Below are 25,148 nucleotides of genomic sequence, written 5' to 3'. Positions count from 1 at the left end.
TGAATCATTTGCTTCAAATTCTTCAGGTCGGGCATTGTCTTCTTTATCTGAGAAGACTGAGGCAAAGAAGGCATTGAGGAGTTCAGCCCTTTCTGTGTCCCCTGTTTGCATTTCACCATCTTCTCCTCTGAGTGACCCCACTGTTTCTTTGTTCTTCCTTTTGCTACGAACATACCCATAAAAGCCTTTTTTGTTGCTTTTAACCTCTCTAGCAAGCCTGAGTTCATTCTGTGCTTTAGCTTTAGATTTCAAACTTCCCTGACCCACAGGAAAACAAAACAAAAGAAAAGAAAAGAAGGGCAGAAAATGAAATAATGATGTGCCCAAAGAGTAATACAGAAATTAAGTGTTTTATTCCGTCTTGTTATTGTAGTAAATTGATTAATCAAGTTGGCACATATGTAGCAAAATAATGTTTTCTGTAGGTGAGCAAACATTAAATAGCGACTTTTTGTATTGCTACTCTCAACTATTTTAATTTTTCATCTAAAATATAGATTTTGGAGCTTCAGGTAATCATGTTTCTTCCCAGATATTAATGTAGTTAGGAGGAAAACTACACAGCACAGCATAATGTGTTAGTGTTTGCATTTTAGGATAGAAATATCATCTGATTTTCCAAACAATACCAATTTGCTCCTGTCTATATAAATGTAACAGCAGTAACTGTTCTGTTTCAAGCCAAAGATTATCCAGGATTTATGTGCATCTGAAAGGTTTGTGCAAATATCCATGTGCAACAGAACATGGATCAGAGCAGCAGTTTGCCTGAATACCACCAGATCTACTGCCCTGACATTCAAAACCAAGATGTATTAATTTCAGCTTCAAAGATAATGTTAGAATGAAAACTCCAATATCTTAGCTTGGCATTCTAGAGATTAACTGTAGATCCCACCTAGCAGAGACAGGTGGAATTGGAATTAATTGCATTTATGCTTTGATGTTTGTTAGGAGATTCGCCTCCTACCAGTAACATTCTCAAAAATATCAAGTCCTACTGGATAGAGATTTTTGCAAAATGAATTTCTCCACCAGCCGTGCTTCTGCCAGTGCACTGAGAACGAGTCAAATACAGCCAAGTCCACAGAAAGTGTCAGTAATGAGATCGAATTTTCCTTGCCTCAGAGTGCTATGGCTCCAAAGTAATAGCTCCATTGGTTATTTTGTGGGCCACACAGCAACGACAACTATCGCAATCAGCAGTAGTACGATCACCACCATCATCCCTGAAAGGAATCAAAACAAAACCTAATTATCTCTGTAATTATTATAAATCTCAAATACAAAATTAAAGTTTCTAGAAGAATAACTTCACATCATAAAATAGTTCTTCCCATGTAGAAAAAAGTTTCTTCCCGTGTAGCTGCCATAATACAAGAAGGGGCATTTGTAGATTCTGCACAAGTGCCGCTCACTCAGCCCTAGTTTGAAATGGGAACAAAGCTCATCTCCGCTAATGAAGGCAATATGATTGTAAATTACATTAGAAGCTTAAAAGAGATTTGCACATGAAAAATGCCATATGAACATTTTCAGTAATTAGCAAAACACAAATGAGTTCTGGAACTTAACTTCTGATCTCAAATAACTCGATCATCTGAGCCACTGCTATTCTCATCCCACCTCCCTGATGGCTAATTTTACAAAGAGATGCTGTTTAACCAAGAAGGCAGGCGGTTCGGGCCCATCCAGGGACGGCTGTGGGCAGGGGGTCTGCGTTGCAGGGGGTGGCACTAGATGACCCTCGAGGTCCCTTCCAACTCTATAGTTCTATGACCCCAACAAGGCTACTTTTATGTTTAGCTGGTGTTCCGGTCCAATTGGGAAGTCTTAGCTTTAAAAGAAAACTAAAAATATTTGGAGATGTGATGGCCATTTTGTATGCCACCCTTCACTATCCTTGTGCCCTACAGATGGACTACAACTCCCATCAGCACCAGGCAGCAGAGCCAGATGAGACTGGGGCTGATGAAAGTTGTAATCCAAAACATCTGGACTGCATCAGGATGGTGAAGGCTGCCCTGTGCCATATGTAACTTGGTTCTTTATTGCACTACTTATGCTGAAAGATAGGATGTACATTTCTCTGCGACGTAGCTAAAGGCACAGTCTTTGCACAAGAGGAGGAAAACAATGAATATTTATACTTCAGTTGTCTGCTATGTTTCTCTGTGCCTTTTAAAAATCCTATACGTTTTCATTGCTAGATTCTATGTGTTAATTTAAAATCAGTAGTCAAAAGATACAAGATTCTTAGAGAATGAAAGCAGATCAAGATCATAGATAGAAATTTGTGATACATAATATTTCTAGGGAAACTCCCTCAAATAGCCTGAGAGGTAGAATTGTTAAAATGTAAGAGGAAGATGAAAAGGAAGGGGGGCTGAGATTGAAATCTGGAGGGAAAGCCAGACTAGTATAGCTGGATGGAAAAGAACAAATTTGAGATCTATGCCTCAAAAACGGGAAGTAGTTACTTTCATGATGACTGAAATCAGGCCTCCAAAGAAAATATGCAAAATCGTGCATGGCAAATGTAAACAGAAATGTACCCCTGAAATGAGTCACTCGGGTCTGTTTTACTCACTCACATACATTACAGAAGGACTGCACAATGATGGGCACTGTCTCCTGCCTTGCAGGGCTTCCAAGTGCCAGAGTCTTGCCAAGTTAGTGAGCAGTTCTCTTGGTGCTTTCTCAACACCTTGGGAATGGGTGATAAAGATGCCCAGGCAAGTTGCTCTTGCTATGCAAAATGTCACCAGTTTTTGAGAGCAAAGATTGGCTGCAACCAGAGAACTGCCGTTCCATGTTATTCTTTTTCATTTTCCTGTTGAGGCTCCAATTAATTAACAGAGTGTCCAGACATCAGAGAACAAACTGTAAGACACAGAGAGCCAATATGGCCCTGCAGATGTTTTGGAGCTCCCAGCAGCCCCAGCCACAACAGCTCATGGTCAGGGATGATGGAGTTGCAGTCTAAAACATCTGGAAAGCACCAGTTTAGCAACAGTGAACTAGAAGATGAATGCATAAATCTAACCGAAACCAGTCTGCTGTTGCTGTTAAAGAGACACTTCCCCCATGCACTCCCCCTTTCCCTTTCTGACATTTTCCTGTTGGGTAAGTGATCACTTTTGCAGTCACTTAAGTCAATATTCCACACCATCAAAGTAGCTTATTTGTAAATACCCTCACCTGCCTCTCTAGGGAATTGGTCTTGTACAGTGGTGCCCCGCAAGACGAATGCCTCGCAAGACGGAAAACTCGCTAGACGAAAGAGTTTTCCGTTTTGGAGGTGCTTCGCAAAACGAATCTCCTATGGGCTTGCTTCGCAAGACAAAAATGTCCTGCGAGTTCCTGCGGGGTTCCCCCCCTTTTTCTAAGCTGCTAAGCCGCTTATCAGCTGATCCGATAAGCCGCTAAAAGCCGCTAATAGCGCTAATCCGCTAATCCGTCAATGGGCTTGCTTCACAAGATGAAAAAACCGCTAGACGAAGAGAATCACAGAACAGATTCTTTTCGTCTTGCGAGGCACCACTGTATTACTTTGTGGCAGCCTGGCTCTTTCACCTGAGTGATGTGTCAGTGTAAACATTTCAAGTGTACATGTGGCCTCCTGCACCAAGGAAACTGACACATTATTACTTTTGACCTCCTTTTTAAATGTTACAGCTTGGGAAACAATGTTAACTCTTTAGTCCACTTTTGTTATCAAGAGCAGGCTTAGGTGAATGGTTGCTGAAGACTCAGAAAGTCGCATCCAATGGTGAGGGTCTGTATGTAAGCTTATTGGATTGGCTGTTAGCCCAATTCCCAAATCTCAAGGAAGGAACAGGTTTTTCCTTATTCAATTGTCTCCAAAAGACCCCACCACAGAAGTCAGTCGTATTCAAACCATAGCTGTCAACTTTTACCATTTTTTAAGTGAAATTCCCTTATTCCGAATAGGATTCCTCTCAAGAAAAGGGAAAAGTTGACAGCTTTGATTCAAACCGGTCAACATTCTCTTCCAAATTTCCCTTTACAATTCCCACTAGGCTAATGTGACAGAGGTTCCCAGTAGGTCACTTACACTTTACACATGGGGCACTGAGGCTGAGAAATAGCAACCTACAAAAACTATCCAGGAAGCCTGAGAAAATGTATAAATACCTAGGCTTCCTAGAACAAGTTTGGCACCAAACAGAGAGTCAAATCTGTGATAAAAAAACACATCCCTTTGCACCATTCAATTTCAGAAGCTGGAAGTTGAAAAGATGTGATTACTGATATATAAATGGTAAATGTGATGCACAGATGGACAATAGTCCCAGACATGATGATAACATACTGAAAAAAATCCATTTTAAAAAGGCAGGTTTAATGGAACTGCTTGATTACTGACCAAATTATGGAAACCTAGTAGCAATATTTCATTAAAGGATCTTTACCACAAAAACTAAATAAAATAGTAAACGCTTATTTATAAGCCACATGTTTTTAATGTAAATATCTGGATTGTTCTGGAAAGTAGCACTGCTACAAAATCCCACCTAGCATACAGGGCTTTGTCAAAATTAACACACCATGCAAGGTATAAGTGAAGTTAATGTTTCTCCAGATTTAAAAGTTGGAAGATAAAACCTATTTGTGTAAGCTACCGATACATTTTCTGTGTCTCCTGTGGATGCCAGTGGGAACTAAAAATGAAATTTGCAACACAGTTGTCAACTAACAAGTGCCGAGTCAGAGACAGACGCTCTTGCTACAATTCTGCCTGCCATTAGCTAAACAAAGGCAGATGTTGTGCAACACTGCTTTTTAATTCATTTCTCTTTTTAGCAATTTTATGTTTCTGAACCATATAAAATTATAATGTGGGGTTTCAATTAACGACTGGGCCTGAGCACCTCCATAAAAATCTCAAGAACCTATATGACAGGTAGGTAAAAGACCCCTGGACAGTTGACTATGGGGTGCGGCGCTCATCTCGCTTCAGGCCAAGGGAGCCGGCTTTCCGGGTCATGTGGCCAGACAGCTTTCTGGGTCATGTGGCCAGCATGACTAAACCGCTTCTGGCGCAATGGAACAACCATGATGGAAGCCAGAGCACATGGAAACGCCATTTACCTCCCCGCCACAGCAGTACCTATTTATCTACTTGCACTGGTGTGCTTTCGAACTGCGAGACTGGCAGAAGCTGGGACAAAGCAAGGGGAGCTCACCCTGTTGTGTGTATTCAAACCACTGACCTTCTGATCAGCAAGCCCAAGAGGCTCACTGGTTTAGACCACAGCGCCACCCACTCCCTAACCTGCATGAATTACCAGTTCTGGTCTAATTTCTAGTGTCACATAAGTGCAATATGTTGCTCAGGTCTGAAGTGCAATTTGTCTTCCATTTTTATCCATATTTTAACTGATTTAAAATGCTTTAAGTGATTTATAATACTTTGATAAAATAGCTGCAGTTTCCAACTCAGGCTGTATTGTAAACAACAGTTCTTAGTGCTAAATCAACGCCTGTGCACATTTTAAAACTGTCATTCTTCTAGGCACTGTAGATATCCCAAGTGCAAGACAGAGTCTGCCCAGAAGGATTACAACCTGCACCTTTGATTTAATAACATCTTCCTCCAAGGCCACCACCAACTTTATTGTATGAACCATTGACCCCAACAGCTCCTCCAAGATCAAACAAGGCAAGCTGCATCATTTAATCACGGAAACACCTGAGACTGTTTTATGCATTTATTTATGATCACCATTCCAGTATGAAAGATTAAAAATGATTAAAGATATAATCACTCTACAGGAATGCCAATCAGAAATAAATGTGTGCAGATACAACAGTTTCAAAATCTTCACAGCCCAATCCAACAGTTGGTAAGAAACTCTCTTTTCTTTTTCACCGAGACTGGCTGGCAAAGTAATGAGAAGAAGAGAAAATAAAAAGCAGAAGTCCATGAGAATTCCTGCATGTCAAACTCAGTCAGAAAAAGTGTGTAGTGAGTTTTCAGTCCAAAATGTTTATTGTCTCTATGATGAAATAATCCCTAGAGTTTATGGTCCCAAACCACATGCATAACCCAACTGAATGAGAGGAAATGAGATAAGTGTTTCCCCTCATCTATCATTGTTAGACCTCCATTTCTAGTTCCATCATATATATATATAATCTGTTGCTACTTTTCTAAAAGAGAAATCAATGCCAGATAATATGCATCGCTATTTCCAAGTGGAATTTCAAAGACGGCCTATTTTCTTTCCAGAAAGAAGAGTTGCTTCAAACCCTCCATTTAGAGCAAACCTTTCCAATCAGAGGATTGCTTGCTTTGAGCATATTTTAAAACATTTCCATTTCATGTAGCGGTCCAGTCAAAAGATATTACTTTGTCTCTCTATGGTATTTCCACTCATACCTCTACCCTTACAAACACTCAGGTGTGTTCATAACTACTACTTGATAGAGCCCTGTTAGCTTGAAAATAAAATGAAACTAAACAAGAGACAACAGACATGATTCAGTGACAAACATATAAATAAAAAGCATAAGCAAAAAAATTACTCACAGGATACAAACTGCCTCTGTGTAGCGTTGTGGGAAAAGAATAATTTCAAATGCCTATAGCCCACAGTTTGCAGCTCCAAGAACATAAGGAACTCCCACTGCTGGCTATGAAATGGGGGAAGCTGTGAGCAAATAAGGATATTAGTTGACCAAAGTGTAATCTCAAGAGCCTCTGTCTATAATATTTGAGAACAGTCCTTGTGGACTCGAGATGAGCAAATGTTGTTTCCATCTTCAAACATTCCAGCTAAACATTGGGAAGAGTCTCTTGGAAGGTGGTGGACTCTCCTTCCTTGGAGGTTTTTAAACAGAGGTTGAATGGCCATCAGTCATGGATGCTTTAGCTGAGATTCCTGCATTGCAGGGGGTTGGACTAGAGGATCCTCAGGGATCCCTTCCAACTCTACAATTCTAAGACAATCTCATTTCCTCCTTGGCCACCCCTCACAGAGGAATGAAGAGGAGGAAGTGTGCCTTTTGACAGTGATGGCAGACAAAGGGCTGCAGCAAGAGGAAGCACATGAAGGCCTGATGGCTGGCCTGCTCATTTGCTCAGCCAGGTTCCCCACTAGGACCCTGGGCTTTCCTCAGCTTGTTGCTTGTGCATGTGAATGAGCTAACAAGCAAGCAGGTGGGTGGTGGCAGTGACAGGGGAGCAGGGAAAGACCACTTGGGCCACTCAGCTGCCTGCTCGTTTGCTCACTGCGACGATATTCTCACTCTTTCCACCTGCTCTCATTGTGCTGCAGTTCACATGGCCGCCAAGAGGCAAACTGCTGCAGCATGATTACCTTTTTCTTACAAACACGTTCTATAGTAAGATAAGACAATAACTAAAGAGATGCACAGTTTGGTTACCTCCCTACCCCCAATAATGCAGAAGCATGCTGAGATAGCAGCCAGGAAGCTCTGAGATGCAAGTGCTGCTTGTATTAACTAGCACCCTCACACTGGGACTGTACCATGATTTTGCCATCATGAAAGCCCTTTCCTGAGCCACAACAATTGCTCAAATTGGAACAGTGAGTACCTCCAGTTGTGAGTTCAGCAACAGCCACTTGAGCATGCTCTCAACCAAGCTACTGCAACCTGGTCTCTATTCCCCCCCCACACACCAACAAAAAAACCACCCACCCATAAATGTGGCATAAACTGTGGGTTAAACCACAGAGCCTAGGGCTTGCCGATCAAAAGTTCAGCAGTTCGAATCCCCACGATGGGGTGAGCTCCCGTTGTTCGGTCCCAGCTCCTGCCAACCTAGCAATTCTAAAGCACGCAGTGCAAGTAGATAAATACCGTATTTTTTGCACCATAACACTCACTTTTTTCCTCCTAGAAAGTAAGGGGAAATGTCTGTGCGTGTTATGGAGCGAATGCCTGCGGATGGCCGGGGGGATCTGCTGCAGTCGTAAGCAGAGGATCCATGGTTCTCCTTCCTTCCCTCCTCCGTGGTTACAAAGCATGGATCCACATGGATCCTCAGGATTTTTGCATTGGGCTACTCCAAACTCGCTGTCAGATCACGTCTGTGGCCACAGCATGAACCACAAAAAATAATATATCCACTATTTCGTTTAGAATATTTTTTTTCTTGTTTTCCTCCTCTAAAAACTACGTGCGTGTTATGGTCTGGTGCGTGTTATAGAGCGAAAAATACGGTAGGTACCGCTCTGGCGGGAAGGTAAACGGTGTTTCCGTGTGCTGCTCTGGTTCGCCAGAAGCGGCTTAGTCATGCTGGCCACATGAACCTGAAGCTGTACGCCGGCTCCCTCGGCCAGTAAAGCGAGATGAGTACCGCAACCGCAGAGTCGTCCACGACTGGACCTAATAGTCAGGGGTCCCTTTACCTTTTACAGAATAGACATTTTCTTTAGAATTATTGTCTTCTTCGTGCACAACATACGAGCAGGCACGTAGACATTCCAGCAAAAGAAAAAGTGAGCCCTGACTCAGGTGACTACATCAGTACAACAAAAAGAAAGGATATTTTGGGAGAAATACACTGGCTGGTTTTTCCCCCCATGTTAATGCAAAAAAGGTCTATACCCAAATAGAAGGGTATATTGAAAATATTAGATCCTTATGGGCCTTGTGGTCCCTGGAATACTTCTGCATTCTTGATCACAGTATGACAATGAAAGTGATTTCTCTTTAATGCATTCAGTTATTGGAAGACTAAAAATATCCCCTAGGCCTGGTACTGCTCTGTTCTCTTTTACCAAGACACATCTTCATCCTAATATGTTGCATTTCAAAGACAGCAATAAACATTTCAGTATGGGTTACCCAGTCCCCAGGCTCATATTCTCTATTTCCATCATAGCCCTGTTATCACATATGAAAAACTCTTAGCTCCACTGCCATCATAAATCAGTTTTTGAGAAATTAAGCATGAAAAATTCCAGCTACATAATTTTTCATCTTGAAGAGAACAAACCTATGAAGCAAACAGATTTTTGTGTGATGGATTAATGCACACATCCCATGGGAAATGCAGATATTAAATAATATATTAAGAATTCCACTAACACACACACTTTGAGTTTATGCTCTGCCTGATCATACATATTCCCTCTTCAAGACAGAAGCTAATGTTTTATACAAAGCAAGAGAACACAAGTGCATCATCTAACCTTCAGTATTTATGTTCCTAAATCCTCATTTAAGCAACTCAAGCCGTCCTATAGCTAGGAGGATATACATTTCTTTTCCAGTCCTGCGACTGTTGGTGAACCCTTGTCCATCAGTTCCGACACAAGCCTAATGCAAGAGAGGCAAGAGACTCCAGCATCTCTGACTGAATACTTGGCAATGAGACTCAAACAGACTGGGATGCATTCCCCTCCACCCTCAAAGCACACAAGTGAGATTTTGCTGAAGTATCCAAACTGATTTGTTTCATGCAACATTCCTTCACTTTTCATTTCATCAGGGCTGAAAGAATGCACAGATCATGCCAACTTGGCTTCAAGAGCCATAGAGCTCAATCTAGCCAATATGAGCTCGCACCTTATCTTTATTAAGTTTTAATTGCATCAGACATTGCTGGCATGTTGTCTTCATACCATAAAACAAAAAATGGGGTCCCTCTGTCACCCCTTCCCAGCTCACATCAGGAGTATGATCTCACACCTCTCTGACTCATTTTACAGGTAGATGACTTAAGACCAAATATATCCTACTCTGTGTCGCACCCCTGCAGCCCTACTGGAGAACCACCAACACATGCCTAACTTTCTAAAGTGAAGCCCCATTAGCACCTTTTGCTGTGCTTCTCTTCAAGGCTCATTGCTGAAACTTTGGCGGTAGCACCACAAGCCTCCTGTGACCTGTTACTAGATCATCAATCCATGTCAAGGAATCACCGATCTATAAACTGGGTAACAATGCAATTTAGAGACATCTGGGACTCCAAGAACACACCACAATTTTATTAGAAAAAAGGGATACAAATGATACACTCAGCCACAGTTGCTTGCGTCATTCCTTTAAGCTTGCAAATTTGATCGCAGTTGCCTAACAGCTTGTAACAGCTGTTACAAGTCTACTGCCAGAATTGCTCCATGCTCATGTTGCACACCTGAATGGAGTGTCTCGAAATAATTCACCTTAAATTGGTTTCCAGAATACCTAAGTAACTCAAACCAGTGCTAGTTCTGTATATTATGATGTGGCCCAGGGTGCACCATCCTGTAATGTTCCTGGAAACTGGGATGATTTTTAAGCATTTAAGTTCTATGTAAAGTTTTCAGACATCGTGATTATGTGCAGTCTAATAAATCTGCTGAAGATATTAACACTTCTTGGGCTGTTTTTTGCATGAAAATGCAGGAATTATTTTACCATTTGACAGCAAATACAATGCTTCTAACCATGATTCTAAACTTAAATGAACAGCACAAACCTAAAGCACAGCATTGTAAAATAGTTATGGAGTAGCATATATTTGGTTTACCTGTAAAATGAGTCCTGTGGGTATGTGTATCTCCTACATACACAGGTAGGCATTTTTACATGCAGTGAGTTGGACTTTCGTGAGACATGATCAATTACCACCTAAAGGTCACTCAGCTTGCTGGTAACTATCCACAGTTGTTATGCAGATGTTTAAAAAGTTAAACAAGAGTATCTCCCAGTTAATTTCCCCCAAGAGAAAACCCTGATGTACTTATCCATACTCTTCCTGCAAATCCATCAGCCTTGGAACATGGCAAACACTTTCCCCCAGATCAGAGAATAGTTATTAACATGTTGTCTCTTGAAATTTGCTGTAAGGCCCATTACTGCACTTAAATGAAGGGTGTTTTTCAAGCTCTCTTTCTCACTTAACCTACCAGTAAACATGGGAAACCATTAGTTCAAGCTGCCACAATTAACTCTCAGCTTTCCCTTCAAAGGCTTGGAGAGTCTGAAGCTACTTATCATGCAAACAGCCTAGGAGCCTCTTTCTCCTTGTGAGGCAACAGGAGGGGAAAACTACTGAGTTAAGTAGATTATTGGGGAAGGAGTCACACTCAGCTGCCCTATGAGATGATTAGACTCTGGGAAATGCAGACTCCAAATCTCCTGCTCCTGACAGTGAACATTCATCAACTGCATTTGGATAATCTGCTATCAAGAACCTTTACAGAAGCTTCCAATACTCTTCTACCAATGGTATGGCAGGTGGAAAGGAACACATTTATTTGTGCAAAAGAAATCATCACTAGCTGCTGCAAAAACAGCCTTTTCAAAAATGCAGATGCATCTTTGGCTAAATCACTCTGATAGATCATGCCCACTAAAGACACACATACATGCCCTGGTAAGAATGGGTGCTTAGAAAAAACTCTGTGTCTGTCTTGACACCAAGTTACACTTCCTGATTTTACCAGTTCTTTCCTCCTTATAATTCAGTCATGAACATTATCAGCCACAAACTGGAGCCCAAATATTCTCCTCCCTTTCCTGATTTTGTAATTTTCAGCAGTCCTCAGTAGTTTTGGTTATCAAATTCAGTTAAGAGAAAAAATAAGGGAAGAGTGTTGCCCCTTTCCTCTCAGCCTACTTTCTTCCTTACACACACTTTTCTCTTTGGTATGTTAAGCGTGCATGAGAATTATCTGTGGCTGAATAACTGATGAGCCTCTTTATAGGTTTACATGCACAGAAGGAAGCTTGAAGCATAGCATGATGTGAAAATAGCCCACTACTCATGTGCTATTCAGCAGAAACTGTTTTACAGGAAGAGTTCAACAAAATGAAAGGAGATTATCCATGAGAAAGTAGATAGGAACAGAAAGTGTTCAGATAAAGTTACTGAGAGGAAACCTAAACAACCAACCCTAAGCTACTTCCTCAGTCCTTTGGTGCAAACTGCTAAGGACAAGCGCTGCAGTGAGTCCAAAAGGGGAACCTTGCCTGATCAACAACAAAAGAAAACCAAAAGGCTTCCACAAGTGGATCATATAGTTGTTATAAAACAGCCACAAGAGTGCAAACTGATTATTTAAACTTGCAATTGAACTTTCCATACCTCATTCATTCACTAACATCCACTCATGGGTTATCCCCTTTTTGCAGATATAGAGAAAGAGGGCCAAGAGGTAGTGACTTGCCGAAGGGCTTCCGGTGTCCAACATTTAATCCACTGAACCACCTTGTTCAGTGATGTTGAAAGAGCTTATGAGAGGAAGGGATTTAAACACAGGGAGATGTAAGCAACCAAACCCTGAAGTAGGAAGCTGCTATTACTCGTACAATTTAAGCAAAGCTATATTGCCAATCTCAGTTCTGCACTGAAAAATCTTCAGATATTTAAAGAAGGATTTGCTCTGCTCTGCAGTAACTGAGGACAGAAAGATGCTCATATGGATTCAACAAGAATGGATGGAAGAAATATGTAGAACATGTATGTATTAAAACTTTGAAAAACATTAGTAGTAGTAGTAGTAATGAACCCCAAGGTTCCAAGTCATACTCTAATACCCATAGAGCAGCCCCTCTCAACCCTCGACTACAACTGCTATCATTCCTGATCACTGGTCCTGCTAGCTAGGAATGATGGGAGTTGTAGTCCAACAACATCTGGGGACCCAAGGTTGAGGGAGGCTGCTATAAAGTATAAGGGATTTTGTTTTGGGCACTCACCCTTAGTTTTAACTAGGGTTGCCTCAGTTAATCAGAAGTCTGACTGTTTCTCTCCCCCAAAAGTTTTTAACTGCAACTCATTCCAAATGCAACTCATTGTGGAAACTGCATGGCAGCAAATTAAACCTATGAATTCACCTCATAAACCAGAATCCAAAATGACTGTATGTTAATTCGAATCTCTGCCTAATCCTGTTGTTTTCTCCCTGCTCTACAAATGGCAATAAGTTCTAGAAAATGTTAATCCATGTGCAAATATTTTTCTCTTTTCCTGTGTGCACAAGTATCGGCAGAGAGAGTGAAGGGCTACAGCAACTCAGCTTGAGAGTAAACTTAGAAACTCCAGCCCCCGATGTTCTATTTTTAATACTGCTATGAAAGAACAAAATTTCTCAATACGAACGCCTCCACTAAATGCCTCCCTCTCTTTGGAAAAAGAAATATACAGAGTAGGAAACTCTCCTTAAGATCCAAACACGTGGAATACTTTAATATGGCATGTGTTTATTGAGATACCTGTGACCTGGCCATGCATAAATAACCACCATGAATTGTTCTTAAAAAGCAAGCATGTAAGCAGTGGAATTTTTAAATATGCAGGTAGTGTCTCAGACCTCATCATACAAGTAAAGTTTTGCATAAGCTAAGCTTCCAGGCATGTTCACACAAAGCATATTATACAAATCAAATTCCTAAGATTATTCAAGTATGAGTGATGATCCCCCCCCCCCCAGCACCAGGAAGATCTTACCTTCCAATAAGAGTTGCAGCAGCTAATATTGAGTGTAAGTGGAAAAAGTACCCATGGCCACTAGGGACATTTCTAGGTTAGGTATCTGATCTTTTGGGACACGGGTGGCGCTGTGGGTTAAACCACAGTGCCTAGGACTTCCTGATCGAATGGTCGGCGGTTCGAATCCCCGCGCGACGGGGTGAGCTCCCATCATTCGGTCCCAGCTCCTGCCTACCTAGCAGTTCGAAAGCACCCCAAAGTGCAAGTAGATAAATAGGGACCGCTCTCCAGCGGGAAGGTAAACGGCGTTTCCGTGTGCTGCGCTAGTGCTGGCTCGCCAGAGCAGCTTCGTCATGCTGGCCACATGACCCGGAAGTGTCTTTGGGCGGCGCCGGCTCCCGGCCTCTTGAGCGAGATGAACACGCAACCCTAGAGTCGGACACGACTGGCCCGTACGGGCAGGGGTACCTTTACCTGATCTTTTAAGTGAATATGAATGGAAGGAAGCACTGCATCTTCAGTCTTGTCTGCCTTCTGCTTAAAGTCTATTCCACGTTATCTAACCACAAGAGCTTTTAGACGCTGATTCACAAGTGGATCTCCACTCCCCAAAACAGCAACAAGAATGGTGGGGAAATAGACTGAACAGCTGTTAATAATACCCTCTTATACCCGTCAGAAAGGAAGCAGAATCACACCAGAAGGATGCTACTGTCAAATGGGATCAGCAGGTATAGTAGCAACAGCTGAGATTGTCCACTACAAGCAGAGAAGTCTCTGGGCTCAAATCTGGCCTAAAGCCAGAATGAAACAGATTTAAAACTATCAGTCTCGTGCAGGAATGTACAGAGTTAGACACTATCGTTGTGCCTCATGAATGGCAAGTTAAGAGCATGGTCCAAGTTTCTTCTTAGTTGCTTTTCTAGCAGAGACATTACCCCTACCTTGAGGGTAGCCAACCTGGTCCCTCTAGATGTTATGGACTGCAACTCATCAACCACAGACAGCATTGCCAATGATGCAAGGTGGTCAGAACATCTGGAGGGGAACACAGCAGCTGCTCCTGACCTACCTCATCCAATCATATTCACAGCCTATGTGATAGAGGATAGAGAGTCCTTCAAGTGCCTATCCAGGCCACCTCACTATTCACCTGTTCGACTTCTCTCCCCTGAACACAGTCACAACTACCAAGACCTCTGATGAACTGAGAGGCAAGATATGGTCACTTCTATAGGCATTAATTCTCATGCAAATGAATAGAAAGGGCTGGCCTTATGGCTTATCTAAAACCATAACCAGGAGTTTAGGCTTTTCCTGGAAATGGAAGGCCGGCCATTAAGCTTTGGACAACACTCTCAAAGTGCTAGGTTTTCTCCTGTGAAAAACCAAAATAACAATGAATCTTTTTTGTTAATCATTAAAGTATTAAAAATAAATCTGACTCTTCTAGAAGGGAACGTCATAGGTTATAAATTGTATACCTGGACTCATTAATATCTGGGTATGAAACCCCAGATATAGTCCCACATACAGAAATGGACCCAGTGTTGACTCCTTGAGGAAAAGTGTTTGCCCTTTGTGGTTTAGCCTCTGACCTTCCTTAAGGCTAAACAATCATCCGCTGGAAAGTGTTACAAAACCTCTTCTACCTCCCACTGGCTTTTTATTTATACACACACACGCACACATATATAAAGGTTGGTTACTCTCCAGTTCCTAAGAAAGACTCCCTCCAGCTCCTCTCGCTTTCTCTTGGGGATGTGGGCTCACTTCTCCGAACAAGAGGATGACCTCCAGCAACATGGGGCCTGCACTTGCTACTGTCTTCAGTTTGGCAACCCAACACAAAGGCAGTGGGCCTGGTATATACAATTTTGGGGCCAAGCTCCCTATTCACAGAAACAGGCTCCCCAAGAGACAAAGCCTGCAAGATTCTTAATTAAGTCTAAGTGAAAGACGGCCTAACCACATCCTGCTCACATCTTCTGAGTACCTTCATTCTGGACTTCAAACAGCCACAGAACACTGCCCATCAAGCACGCCAAGGCATTCACAGCCAGCAACAAACAACACCCCCCCCTTTAAAATATAGAAAGCCTAGTCTTCGGCACTGCCTCTTCAGCCTGCTCTCTTTTGCTGCTGATTTTAGACATGTCTCTGGTTTGTAAAACAGGAAACAAAGGGACTTCTTGTGTGTCAGAAGCCCTCCAGAGGGTCTGCATTTCATTCCTCCCTCTCCAGGCAGTGTCTGGAGAGCTCTTTAGCCCATTTCGTCTCATTAACATTTCCATGAAGGATCAAAGAATATATTAAAAAAATATCTAAGTATTAAGTACAATTCCTGCTAGGGAAGCCGCATAAACAGATACGTTTAAGAAACCTGTGCAAATTCCTTTGCCTGACCCATTTCTTTATTAGATAATTGTCTCTTCGCAAGAACAACAACAGCTTTTCTTTCCATTGAGCTGCCCTTTCTACAAATCCTGTGAAAATCTTGATAAATACATTCCATTGAACACCCCCCTCCCCAAAACCAGCAAACAATTTCTGTTTTCCAAGCTTCGCTGTGATAATGTCCCTTGCAAACAGAAACCAATTATTCCCTGGCAGTAAGTCACCCGCAGTATGAATTGCTGTAATTTTGCCCCTTTTAGCAGCTGCTCAGGGTGGGCTGAGAGGTGGCTGTGGTAATGAAGCACGGATGAATACTAAAGAAGCACTGAGGCATGGCATCCTGTGGAGCAGCAGTGTTTAATTTTTCCTAAAGTACTTTCTTGCTCCAGGAAGCAAATCAATGAGATTTATGTGTCAGAAAGGGAGCTTTCTACTGTATATTTGCATTCACAATCCCAACTAGAATACGAATTTCTATGCACCTGACTAGCTTGTAAAAAACTTTCACCTTATGTTTTAAAAGTGCTAACACAGCCCTCCCCCTCCCTCTCCACAATTCTTTGCTTTCTCATTAGAAATGCCCAGCAACATCCCCCAGACAAAGGCACTGCAAACAAAGTGTATGGAAAGGAGTGAGAGGGGGGGAAATTAGGGGAAACAAAAAAAGAAAAGAAAAGAAAGACGTGCAGAGGAATTCCTTTTTTCACTGATCTGTGGAATACATTAATATCCCAAACTGTTGGCACAGACTCGAACGCTCAGATGGGTGACAATGCAAGCAATGACTCTGAGTCTGGGATCTTCAAATAAACCTCCGCTGCTGTCATGGCCACCGGGAAAGAGGCTGAGGGCAATATTCGCTGACCTTCATTTCGTTGTTTCACCAGACCTAACTGCTGGACCTTTGTTTGCCTGTTACTAGGAGTTCCTCTTTCAAAAATGTCAGCATTTCCTAGACGATACAAGAGCCAGTTTATTAGGTAAATAAACCCACCCTAAAGCAGTCTCTCCTGCTCCACGATGAGAATCCACGGAGAGCACAGACAAGGAGCAAATCTGAACCCTCGAAATGAAGGGAGAGAGAGACCGCAGAACTTTGGAGCGCATTTCAAAGCCAAATATGAAAAGGCCATCAAATGTTATATTGAGCCATCAAGGAATACGACTAGGAAGACTGAAAACTGCAACAGAGAAGACCTTTCGAGTAACCAGGGATTTGTGTGGCTTATGGCACTTTCCATGAAACACATATGCACCACAGAAGTCTCTGGCCCAGACTCCGCAAACCAGGATGAATGCAGGGAAATGATAGGTGTCCCTCATTTCCAAATATTACAGTCCCATGTACATCTACAGGACAGGCATCACAGATCCACACTGTCACTCACCACTGTTTTGGCAATCAATTACTTTGCAGTTGTATTTCTTTGGTGAAAGCGGGGGAGGGGGGCATTTATTCCACCCTTCCTTCTTTTTGAGGACTCCAAAGGAAGGACAGAGTTACTGAACACCATCTACAGCAGCAATGAGACAGTGAAATCCACCACACAACACCGTGGATTCAGATGCTTCCCTCAAGATTGGCCTCCTCATTTATTTGAAAAAATGGTCAATGCCTTGGCCCCAGATCCTAGCCCAACAGCAGGGCTGCAGTTGCACAATGAAGAGCAAACATGAGCTGGTCCCTCTCCTCTACTACACAAACAGGCCCTGAGCATGAACCGCCAACTGCGCAAACTATTGGTTTATGTGACTGTCCCGCCATTTTCTTGAGGTTCAGAAATGCTACAGATCAGCCCAGCATGTAATCAGGCACTCATGAGGAAGGGCCAGTTCACATTGCACATGGTTTCATGTGGTGGAGGGAATGATGTTTGCACTGCTCCTAATGGATCTCTCAGTTTTGTTTCAGGTATGAAAACAAAGAAGGAGAGGGGGAAAGGAAAAGCAGCAACAGTATCAGACTGGCTGGTTGGATATGCGAAATCTTTCAGGTGGAACAGGGTATGTTAACCAAGGTATCTTTAACCAAGAAAAAGCACCTTGGATGTCCTTGCTTTTAGGAATGAAATACTATGAATCCTTATCATCTCTATTTTGGAGGCTGACGTGCACCTTAAGATTGCCCTTATAAGTGGGGAAAGTCTTTATCCTGGAGCTTTCCACCATCCTTCCATTATCTGCACCCTATATTTCTGCGGCCTAGCATCTGCTTTTGAAATACCCGTCTTTCTGGTGAAGGGAATTAAAGAGCTTCAGAAAAATGCATGCAGAATCAGGAAAGCGGGCCACATATGATTTTCACCCAGCTCCCACAAAACAAAACAAACTAAGTCATGATCTCAACAGAACCTCAGCACGATAGCCAATTGTATTTTTTTCTCTGTTTTTAAAGGAAAATTAAACAACCACCTAAAATCACAGGGAAGCCTCCACCGACTTGCAGGATGTGCTATAAAATAAACAGCAGGCGTCAAATTCTGATTATCACATTTCTGCACTTTTTCCAGAAATATCAAGCAGTGATTTAACTCCTGGACACGTATCCTTGGAAACCAAACTATAAGCAGCTGCCCCTGGATGTTCACACAATGCCAGGTTTCCCCTCTTTGTATTCAAATATAACTAATTACTTGGCCTTTGAAATGATAGATGGTTGAGGGGGCGTCCCGGGGACGCACCCCAGCCCTCCAATGGCAGAGCCAGATTGCTGGGTCTAGCAACAGCTGCTCCAAATCCCCCACGAGGTGAGAGCAGGCACCAGAGAGGCTCTATTTGAACAGCTGCATATGCAAATGTAATTAACTAGGTGTTGCTGGCCTCTTCCGCTCACCCAGCCTGCATAGGCATGCTAGACTCCCCTTACCCATTTCTTTAAGGTGAAAGGCTGGGGGGGGGGACACAACAGTATTTTCTCACTAGACATGCCAAATCCTCTTCTGAGTTTAAAGAAAGAGTAAATAACAAGGATATAATTATGAGTATCAGATGCAAACTGCCTACCAATCCTGCGTCTTATCACTCTAAATTTTTAGATTTCTGCTCTTGGAAGCCTAACGAGACAAAATATTAACTAAGCTCGGGGTTTATTTTTCTTTGGGGAGACTGTGGGAGTTGGAAGGATTTTAGTGTCCAGACTATTTCTTTCTGAATGCTTTCACCATGGACTTCTGCCAAGTGACAAAGAGGTTGCTCAGTGATTAAAGCATTGGGATAGAATTCCAGAGATACAGGTTTAATGATAGCCATGCCATGGGGCTGTTTGGGTGACCTTGGCAAGTCAAGCAACTTATTGTTTACTCCACTTCACCAAAGGAGAATGGGAAAAGGAGAGAGTGCATCTGATGGTGGTGGGAGGTGAGCATATTAGGATCTGTGATGCTCTTGACAAGATATAAAGAAGAAAGAAATATGTATGAAACGATGCTGTCTTGTGAGCGTCCACTGCTGCTTAGGGTCTTGAACTCTGCAAATCATAGCATGCTGGGCAATATTATCTGAGCTTCTGATTAACATGCCACAGCAGTTGAAGTCCTCAAAAAGCACAAACATTTTGACAGGCATAAGGGGATGATATATGAGAGAAGCAGTCCCAGAGTCTGAATCTGAAATAAATGACAGCTCAGCAGTTACAGGGCCCCAGTGCAGCCAAAGGCCACTGTTGGTCACCATCCAGACAAGTTATCTCTATGTCTCAGGGCCAAATTAGACTGATCTTAACTTCATGAATGAAATTAATGCATATTTTTATTATGTAAATAGCAGCTGAAATAAGAAACCACCTCCAATCTTACAAGAAGAAGTTACTATGTTTTTATGCCCCTTCTCCAAACTTGGTCCATTGCTCTGCTATCGGTATGAGGTGTCACACACACTTCATGGAATAAGATCTGCCAACATCACAAACCAAATGGTAGTAACATCGTGGAAAGTGATTCCAAATACCCAGATATCTGGGCTTAGGGAACATGAAAAGGAGCAAAGAGAAAAATGGAACAGTTCATAAACCAGGAAAAAAAGTTGTTTCAGGGAAATCATCTTTTGGTTCAGACCCAAGGCAACTGTCCGTGCAGTTATTGGAAAGAACGCTGGCACAATCTTCTGGCAAACCGGCCACAGGAAAGGCTGACTTCATGTCACACTGAACTAAGCTCCCCGCAATACTAAAAATAAAGCGGATGGAACTTTCACTCGTCAGAATATATATACTTTGCATCAGCTGAACAAACCTGATTACTTGCAGCCCTGAATTTATCAAGCCAATTGACTTTCTGAGAAAAATAGCCAAAGAATGTGGGTACTGCACAGAATGATGAATAAGGTGAGAGCTGGGGGCATACTCCTACTTTCTAGGGACATTCTTTTAGGATGCCATCCACATTTTAAAACCCCCACAGATTTATTTAAAGTTTGCAGCAAAGTTTGAGGAACACCGTAAAAAAATAATATTCCTGTGAGAAGTTAATACAGCGCAGCGCATACCGATTTAGGTGATAGAAATTAAAGCCATGATTTTTGTTCTCCCCTAAAGACACCATAAAAACTAAAAGCAAAGAGACATCTCGCTGCGATGCCCCCTTGTGGAACAGAAGAAAATGGGAGGTTTTAATACAACCCATTTTTACCATTTATATGCATTTCTAGTGAGCTGGAAGAACTGGCAGGGAAAGAGGGGAAAGCGTGGAGGATAGACTAAGTCATCTTTAATTTTCCTTGGAACTATCGGATGAAATATACCTTTGTTCTCTGACTCTTAGCATTTCATAGAGCCAGGTTGCTAGGTAAAATCAAATCAATCTGAAAAGCAACTGCCATCTGCTTGATGATGGGGGAAAAATATCACTAGCCTACACTATATGATTTCACAACTAGATACGGGAGCAAATCCCTGCTATCAGATTCAGAACTCAACTACACAGCAATCTGTAGGGGTTTAATATCAAATGGCTGACTGCCACCAGGCCTAAGATGTTGATGCTAATAATGCTAGCACAAACTGTATGCTTCTGAAGCTCCTCCCGCCCCCCAGTACCATGGTAAAGTTGCTAATAAATAACAACAACATTTATAGCAACATCTAAAGCCAGGAGATCAGACATTTTCCATCATCATCCCCTCCTCCCCGCAGAGCCATCATGAACCACCACTATCTTAACCAAGTATATTATGTTTGTTAACTATTAATTTCCATTTACTGTCCGCGGCATTGAAGTCTTTTCTGCCAGACAGAAGGAGGGATACAAATACTTCTAACAAACACAGGATTTTTCTTTCTAAGTGCAGTTGAAGAGTCTAACTTGATGGCCTTCCTTCTTTTTTGCTTAAGTCATTTAAGAGACATTCAGTAAATTAAGTGCACTGTGAACACAAAACTCAACAATGAAGATCAAGGATTCCCCTGCCCCACACAATTGGTTTTAAATCTAAGTCTTTTGAAATTTAACACATGCAGTTATCTGAAACATCAAGGAATCATAGAAGAGTATTCAGTTGTATTTTATCAGCCTGACCAGTGTTTCATACTGTTTTGCACTAACCCAGGGTTTCCAAACTTGGGTCCCCAGCTGTTTTTGCACTACAATTCCCATCATCCCATGATGGGAATTGTAGTGCAAAAACAGCTGGGGACCCAAGTTTGGGAAACCCTGCACTAAACCAACGTATTATATGGAAACAAAATGGTGCTAAATATCCTATACCTATCATGTGCCAAGAAAATAAAGATTTAAAATTATGTACACATGTGGCTTAACCGGCAACATACAGTTTATTACAGACATAGGCAAACTCCGCCCCTCCAGATGTTTGGGACTATAATTCTCATCATCCCTAGCTAACACAACTAGTGGTCCGGGATGATGGGAATTTTAGTCCCAAATGATGTAGGGGGGGGGAGTTTGACTATGTCTGGTTTATTATGTTTGACAATATGGAAAGTGCAATAGTAGAAACAAAAATTGCAACATTGGTGGCCTTCACATAAGAGAACACTCTGCTTTGTAGGGTATCTGTAGGCACAGGCATTTTACCAAATGGAATCACTTCTACAAATAACTCCCCTTCTCTATATGAGGATACTAATTTTACTCCTCTTCTATCATGTCTTCTTTTTTTCTCTCCTCACACTCTTTCTCAAAAGCAGTAGCTGCTTAAACCATGCTTAATTAACTGCCATTAACCATTACAAGAAGGCAGTGAAAAAAGATTTATACTGCTTCAGGCCAATAATTAGAAGCTACAAAATGGCTTCTAATTAAAAAAAATATATTTAAAAAGTAGACCTTTAAGTCAAACCATATCTTACCACAAGAAGATGATTTTCTGTCCACTGTCATTACACGCTTGGTTTGGTTGCGCAGCTTGTTGTCGGTATTTTCTACTAAATTGGTGATATCGTCGATGATTTCTATTAAAAAAGAGATATTGTTATATAGTATTAATACCCAGGTTTTCCACCATCACACCCAAACAAATGCAATGTTATCATTTCATGGCACCCTTCCAGCAACCAAGAGCTCTGCAGCTTTGTTCTAACTTATCGGCATGGCAGCCCTCTGAGGAAGGTTAGACAGATGGCTGTTTTAAATGTGACAGAAGCCAAGCAGAAGCCACCCAAAAACATCACGGTAGTTGTAGCCCATGTAGATGCTGCACTTAGCTAGCATAATGGATTAAGAACGTGCAGACACATCTGTTGCTTGGCCCATAGTTAGTAGTTAGTACAAAATGCTTTATAAATTTAGACCAGGAGAAGGGTGAAAATTTTATCAGGGCTGTTTGGAGTGCCTGCACAGAACCTCCACTTTTGAACTTTTGCTACCTGGAAATGACCAGAGATTAGAAACTGGCCCTGCACATTCAGCCCTCATGCTACTTGCACTGCACTATATTGCCCCACAGATGTTGTCAAAACCTGCAAATGGAAAATATCTGCACCTTTGCATATTGGTATAAATACAATTTCTAAGGCTCAGTTATAACTGAGAATAAAAACTGAAGCATGATCCTGTTTAAGCAGCTTCCTTATAGAATATCTCTCTTACAGTTGTACTTCTGCTCTCCAATATTCCATTTTTCAGCACAAATAATGACATCATGACTATATGCAAGCGCTAACTGCACTTCGGCGTTAAAAAAAAACATTATTTGCTTATTTGTTTCCAGCTGAGATTCAAGGTGCAGGTATTGATATATGTGAATAGCAAACTCCACTCTCCAAGTCTGGATTCACATGTATTCCCCCAAAATGGGGGGGGGGGTGCAGGGGAGGGGGAGAGACTGAGCATGTTCAGTGGACACAGAATGCTGGCTGACTGCTGAAGGAAGGCAGGGGGCAGAATGGAACATTGTAGGGAAGAGGGATAAAGTGAAATGAGAGAGGAAAGAAGGCACAGCTGCCTGGCATCCTGGAACTCCACACTTAGCACAGGCCCCACTTGCACTGAGAAGTGTAAGAACATAAAAATATATATAGAAAGTGGTTAACATTCCAGTTTCTTCAGAGATGGCATATCCAGGTGAAAAAGTCATTGATAACAGCAGAGAAAAACGTCTCCTAAGGATGCCATACATCCACTGAAAACTCATCGGGTTCACAAGGGTGACGCTGTATAAAACAGCTCCTTACAGAATGGTTGGTTTCCATCACAGACCTTGAAATGGATTCAGAGTGAAAAAACAAGGAAAATTATTAAGTAGTACAAAAATTAGCAAGCTGCCAACATCCGAGTGAAGTTTCAACATGTTGTCTTCCAGTTGCAAGCCTCTTGCTCTTGGCTATTGGTCAACGTTTTAGTAAATTCAATCCCGTCTTCACATATACAGTCGGTGTGGCAGGGGTGAGGCCAACTGACAGGTGGTAGGTTATGAAGTAATTTATGAGCAAAAGCTTCTACTAGTATTGTCAGGGGTTCAGAAGCAGAGACGCAGAGAAGGGTGGAAACAGAGAGCGAGGGGGAGGAAGCCGAAGGGAGAATGAGTGATGATGACGACCCGAGATCTCCAAGCCTAAGCAGTGAGTCAGAGGACTCCCAAAAGGGAGCCCCAGTGAGCAGAGCAAGGGGGGGATCCGGGGGGACACCCCAGGAGGAAGGGAACAGAGGAGATTCAGAGAGCAGCAGCTGGAAGTCGGGACCCACGCTCATAACTGAGGGCGGCAGCAGCTGGAAGTCGGGACCCACGCTCAAGACTGAGAGCAGCAGGGAGGAAGGTAGCCAGGCATCGGGTTCCGGAGGCTGTCAGCAGGAGGGAGGGCACGAGTCAGGGGTGGTCACGCCCTCCTCAGAGAGCGAGGCAACGGTTAAGAGGAAAGTAGAAAGTTGGGCGCGCGCGCCAAGTTCAAATGCAGCGGAAGCTGGAGCAGTAAGCAGCCCGGAGAGTGAGCCAGGTCCTAAAGCCCGCCGCAAGGAGGCAGAAGGATCAGGGGGGTCAGCGTCAGAGGAGAGTAGAAGGGAGGAGGCCCAGGGGGGCAGAAGGACCCAGAGACGTAGGGAGAGGCGAAGGAGGTGGAGCAAGGCTAGGGTATTAAGCTGGTGTGCAAGAGGCGGGGACTCAGACGGGTCTTCGCCGACCTAGAGCAGAAGGTGTAGAGCTGCACGCTGCAGTTCGGAAATGAAACCTGTAACTCAATAAAGACTCTTTTAAAGTGGACGCTGTGTGGCGTGGTCCTATGTGAGCTGGGACCTGGTAGCAGCTCTGACAGTAAGACCCGTCTCTCAAAGCTTCAGAAACCTGAAACCTCGCAGCGGGAACAGAAGCCGCTAGGGGAGGAAGAGGGGTGTCTGTAAGCGAGCTCACAAAGGTTAGCAAGATGACGGAAGAACAGAGGATCTCCGCGCTGCAAGAGGCAGTGACCCAGTTGTCCTCAGAGGTATTGGCTTCCAAGAAACGGGAGGAGGAGACTACAGCCGCCTACAGAGACCTACACGCCAGGTTTGAAATGCTTGTTAAGCAAGGGCAACCGGGACCCAGACCGGAGGGCGTGGGATTGGCACGGAGAGCAGGAGGGCTTGTGGCTCACTTCGATGGGACTTTGCAACAGTACCCTAATTTTAGAGCAGACGTAATGTGCGCACTGCAACTGCTGGCAAAAGACTTTAGAGATGAGGAAGAGAAGGTGGGGTTCATATTGTCCCATTTGCATGGGGATGCCAAAGCCTGGCTGCGCAATTTGTGGAGGGATAAAGATCCGGCGCTTCAGAATGCAGATGCCTTTATCAAAGCGATGGATGCGTGTTTTTTGTCTACTATTGATGTGGATCTTGCCAGACGGGAGATTCATGGACTAAAACAAGGGAGGGCGAGCGTCCGGCAGTATCACGCCCGATTTTTTGCG

The 25,148-nt window shown here is 42.8% G+C and overlaps 1 protein-coding gene across 1 annotated transcript in view; it reads right to left on the bottom strand.

Moving 5' to 3' along the window:
* Positions 1 to 334: 334 nt before the first annotated feature.
* The window catches only part of STX8 (syntaxin 8), an 81,168-nt gene continuing 56,354 nt past the window's right edge, over positions 335 to 25,148 (bottom strand). Inside the window, exons 7-8 of the mRNA XM_082213894.1 lie at positions 22,119 to 22,220; positions 335 to 1,229 (exon numbers count right to left, since the gene is read on the bottom strand). Coding sequence (XP_082070020.1) covers positions 1,162 to 1,229; positions 22,119 to 22,220 — 170 coding nt within the window. The 3' untranslated portion in view covers positions 335 to 1,161. The remainder of the gene's footprint in view (positions 1,230 to 22,118; positions 22,221 to 25,148) is intronic.

The sequence above is a fragment of the Podarcis vaucheri genome, assembly GCF_965113315.1.
Source record: "Podarcis vaucheri genome assembly, chromosome: 2".
NCBI lineage: Eukaryota > Metazoa > Chordata > Lepidosauria > Squamata > Lacertidae > Podarcis > Podarcis vaucheri.
The sequence above is the reverse complement of the archived record's forward strand: the minus strand, read 5'-3'. Positions and strand labels throughout refer to the sequence as shown.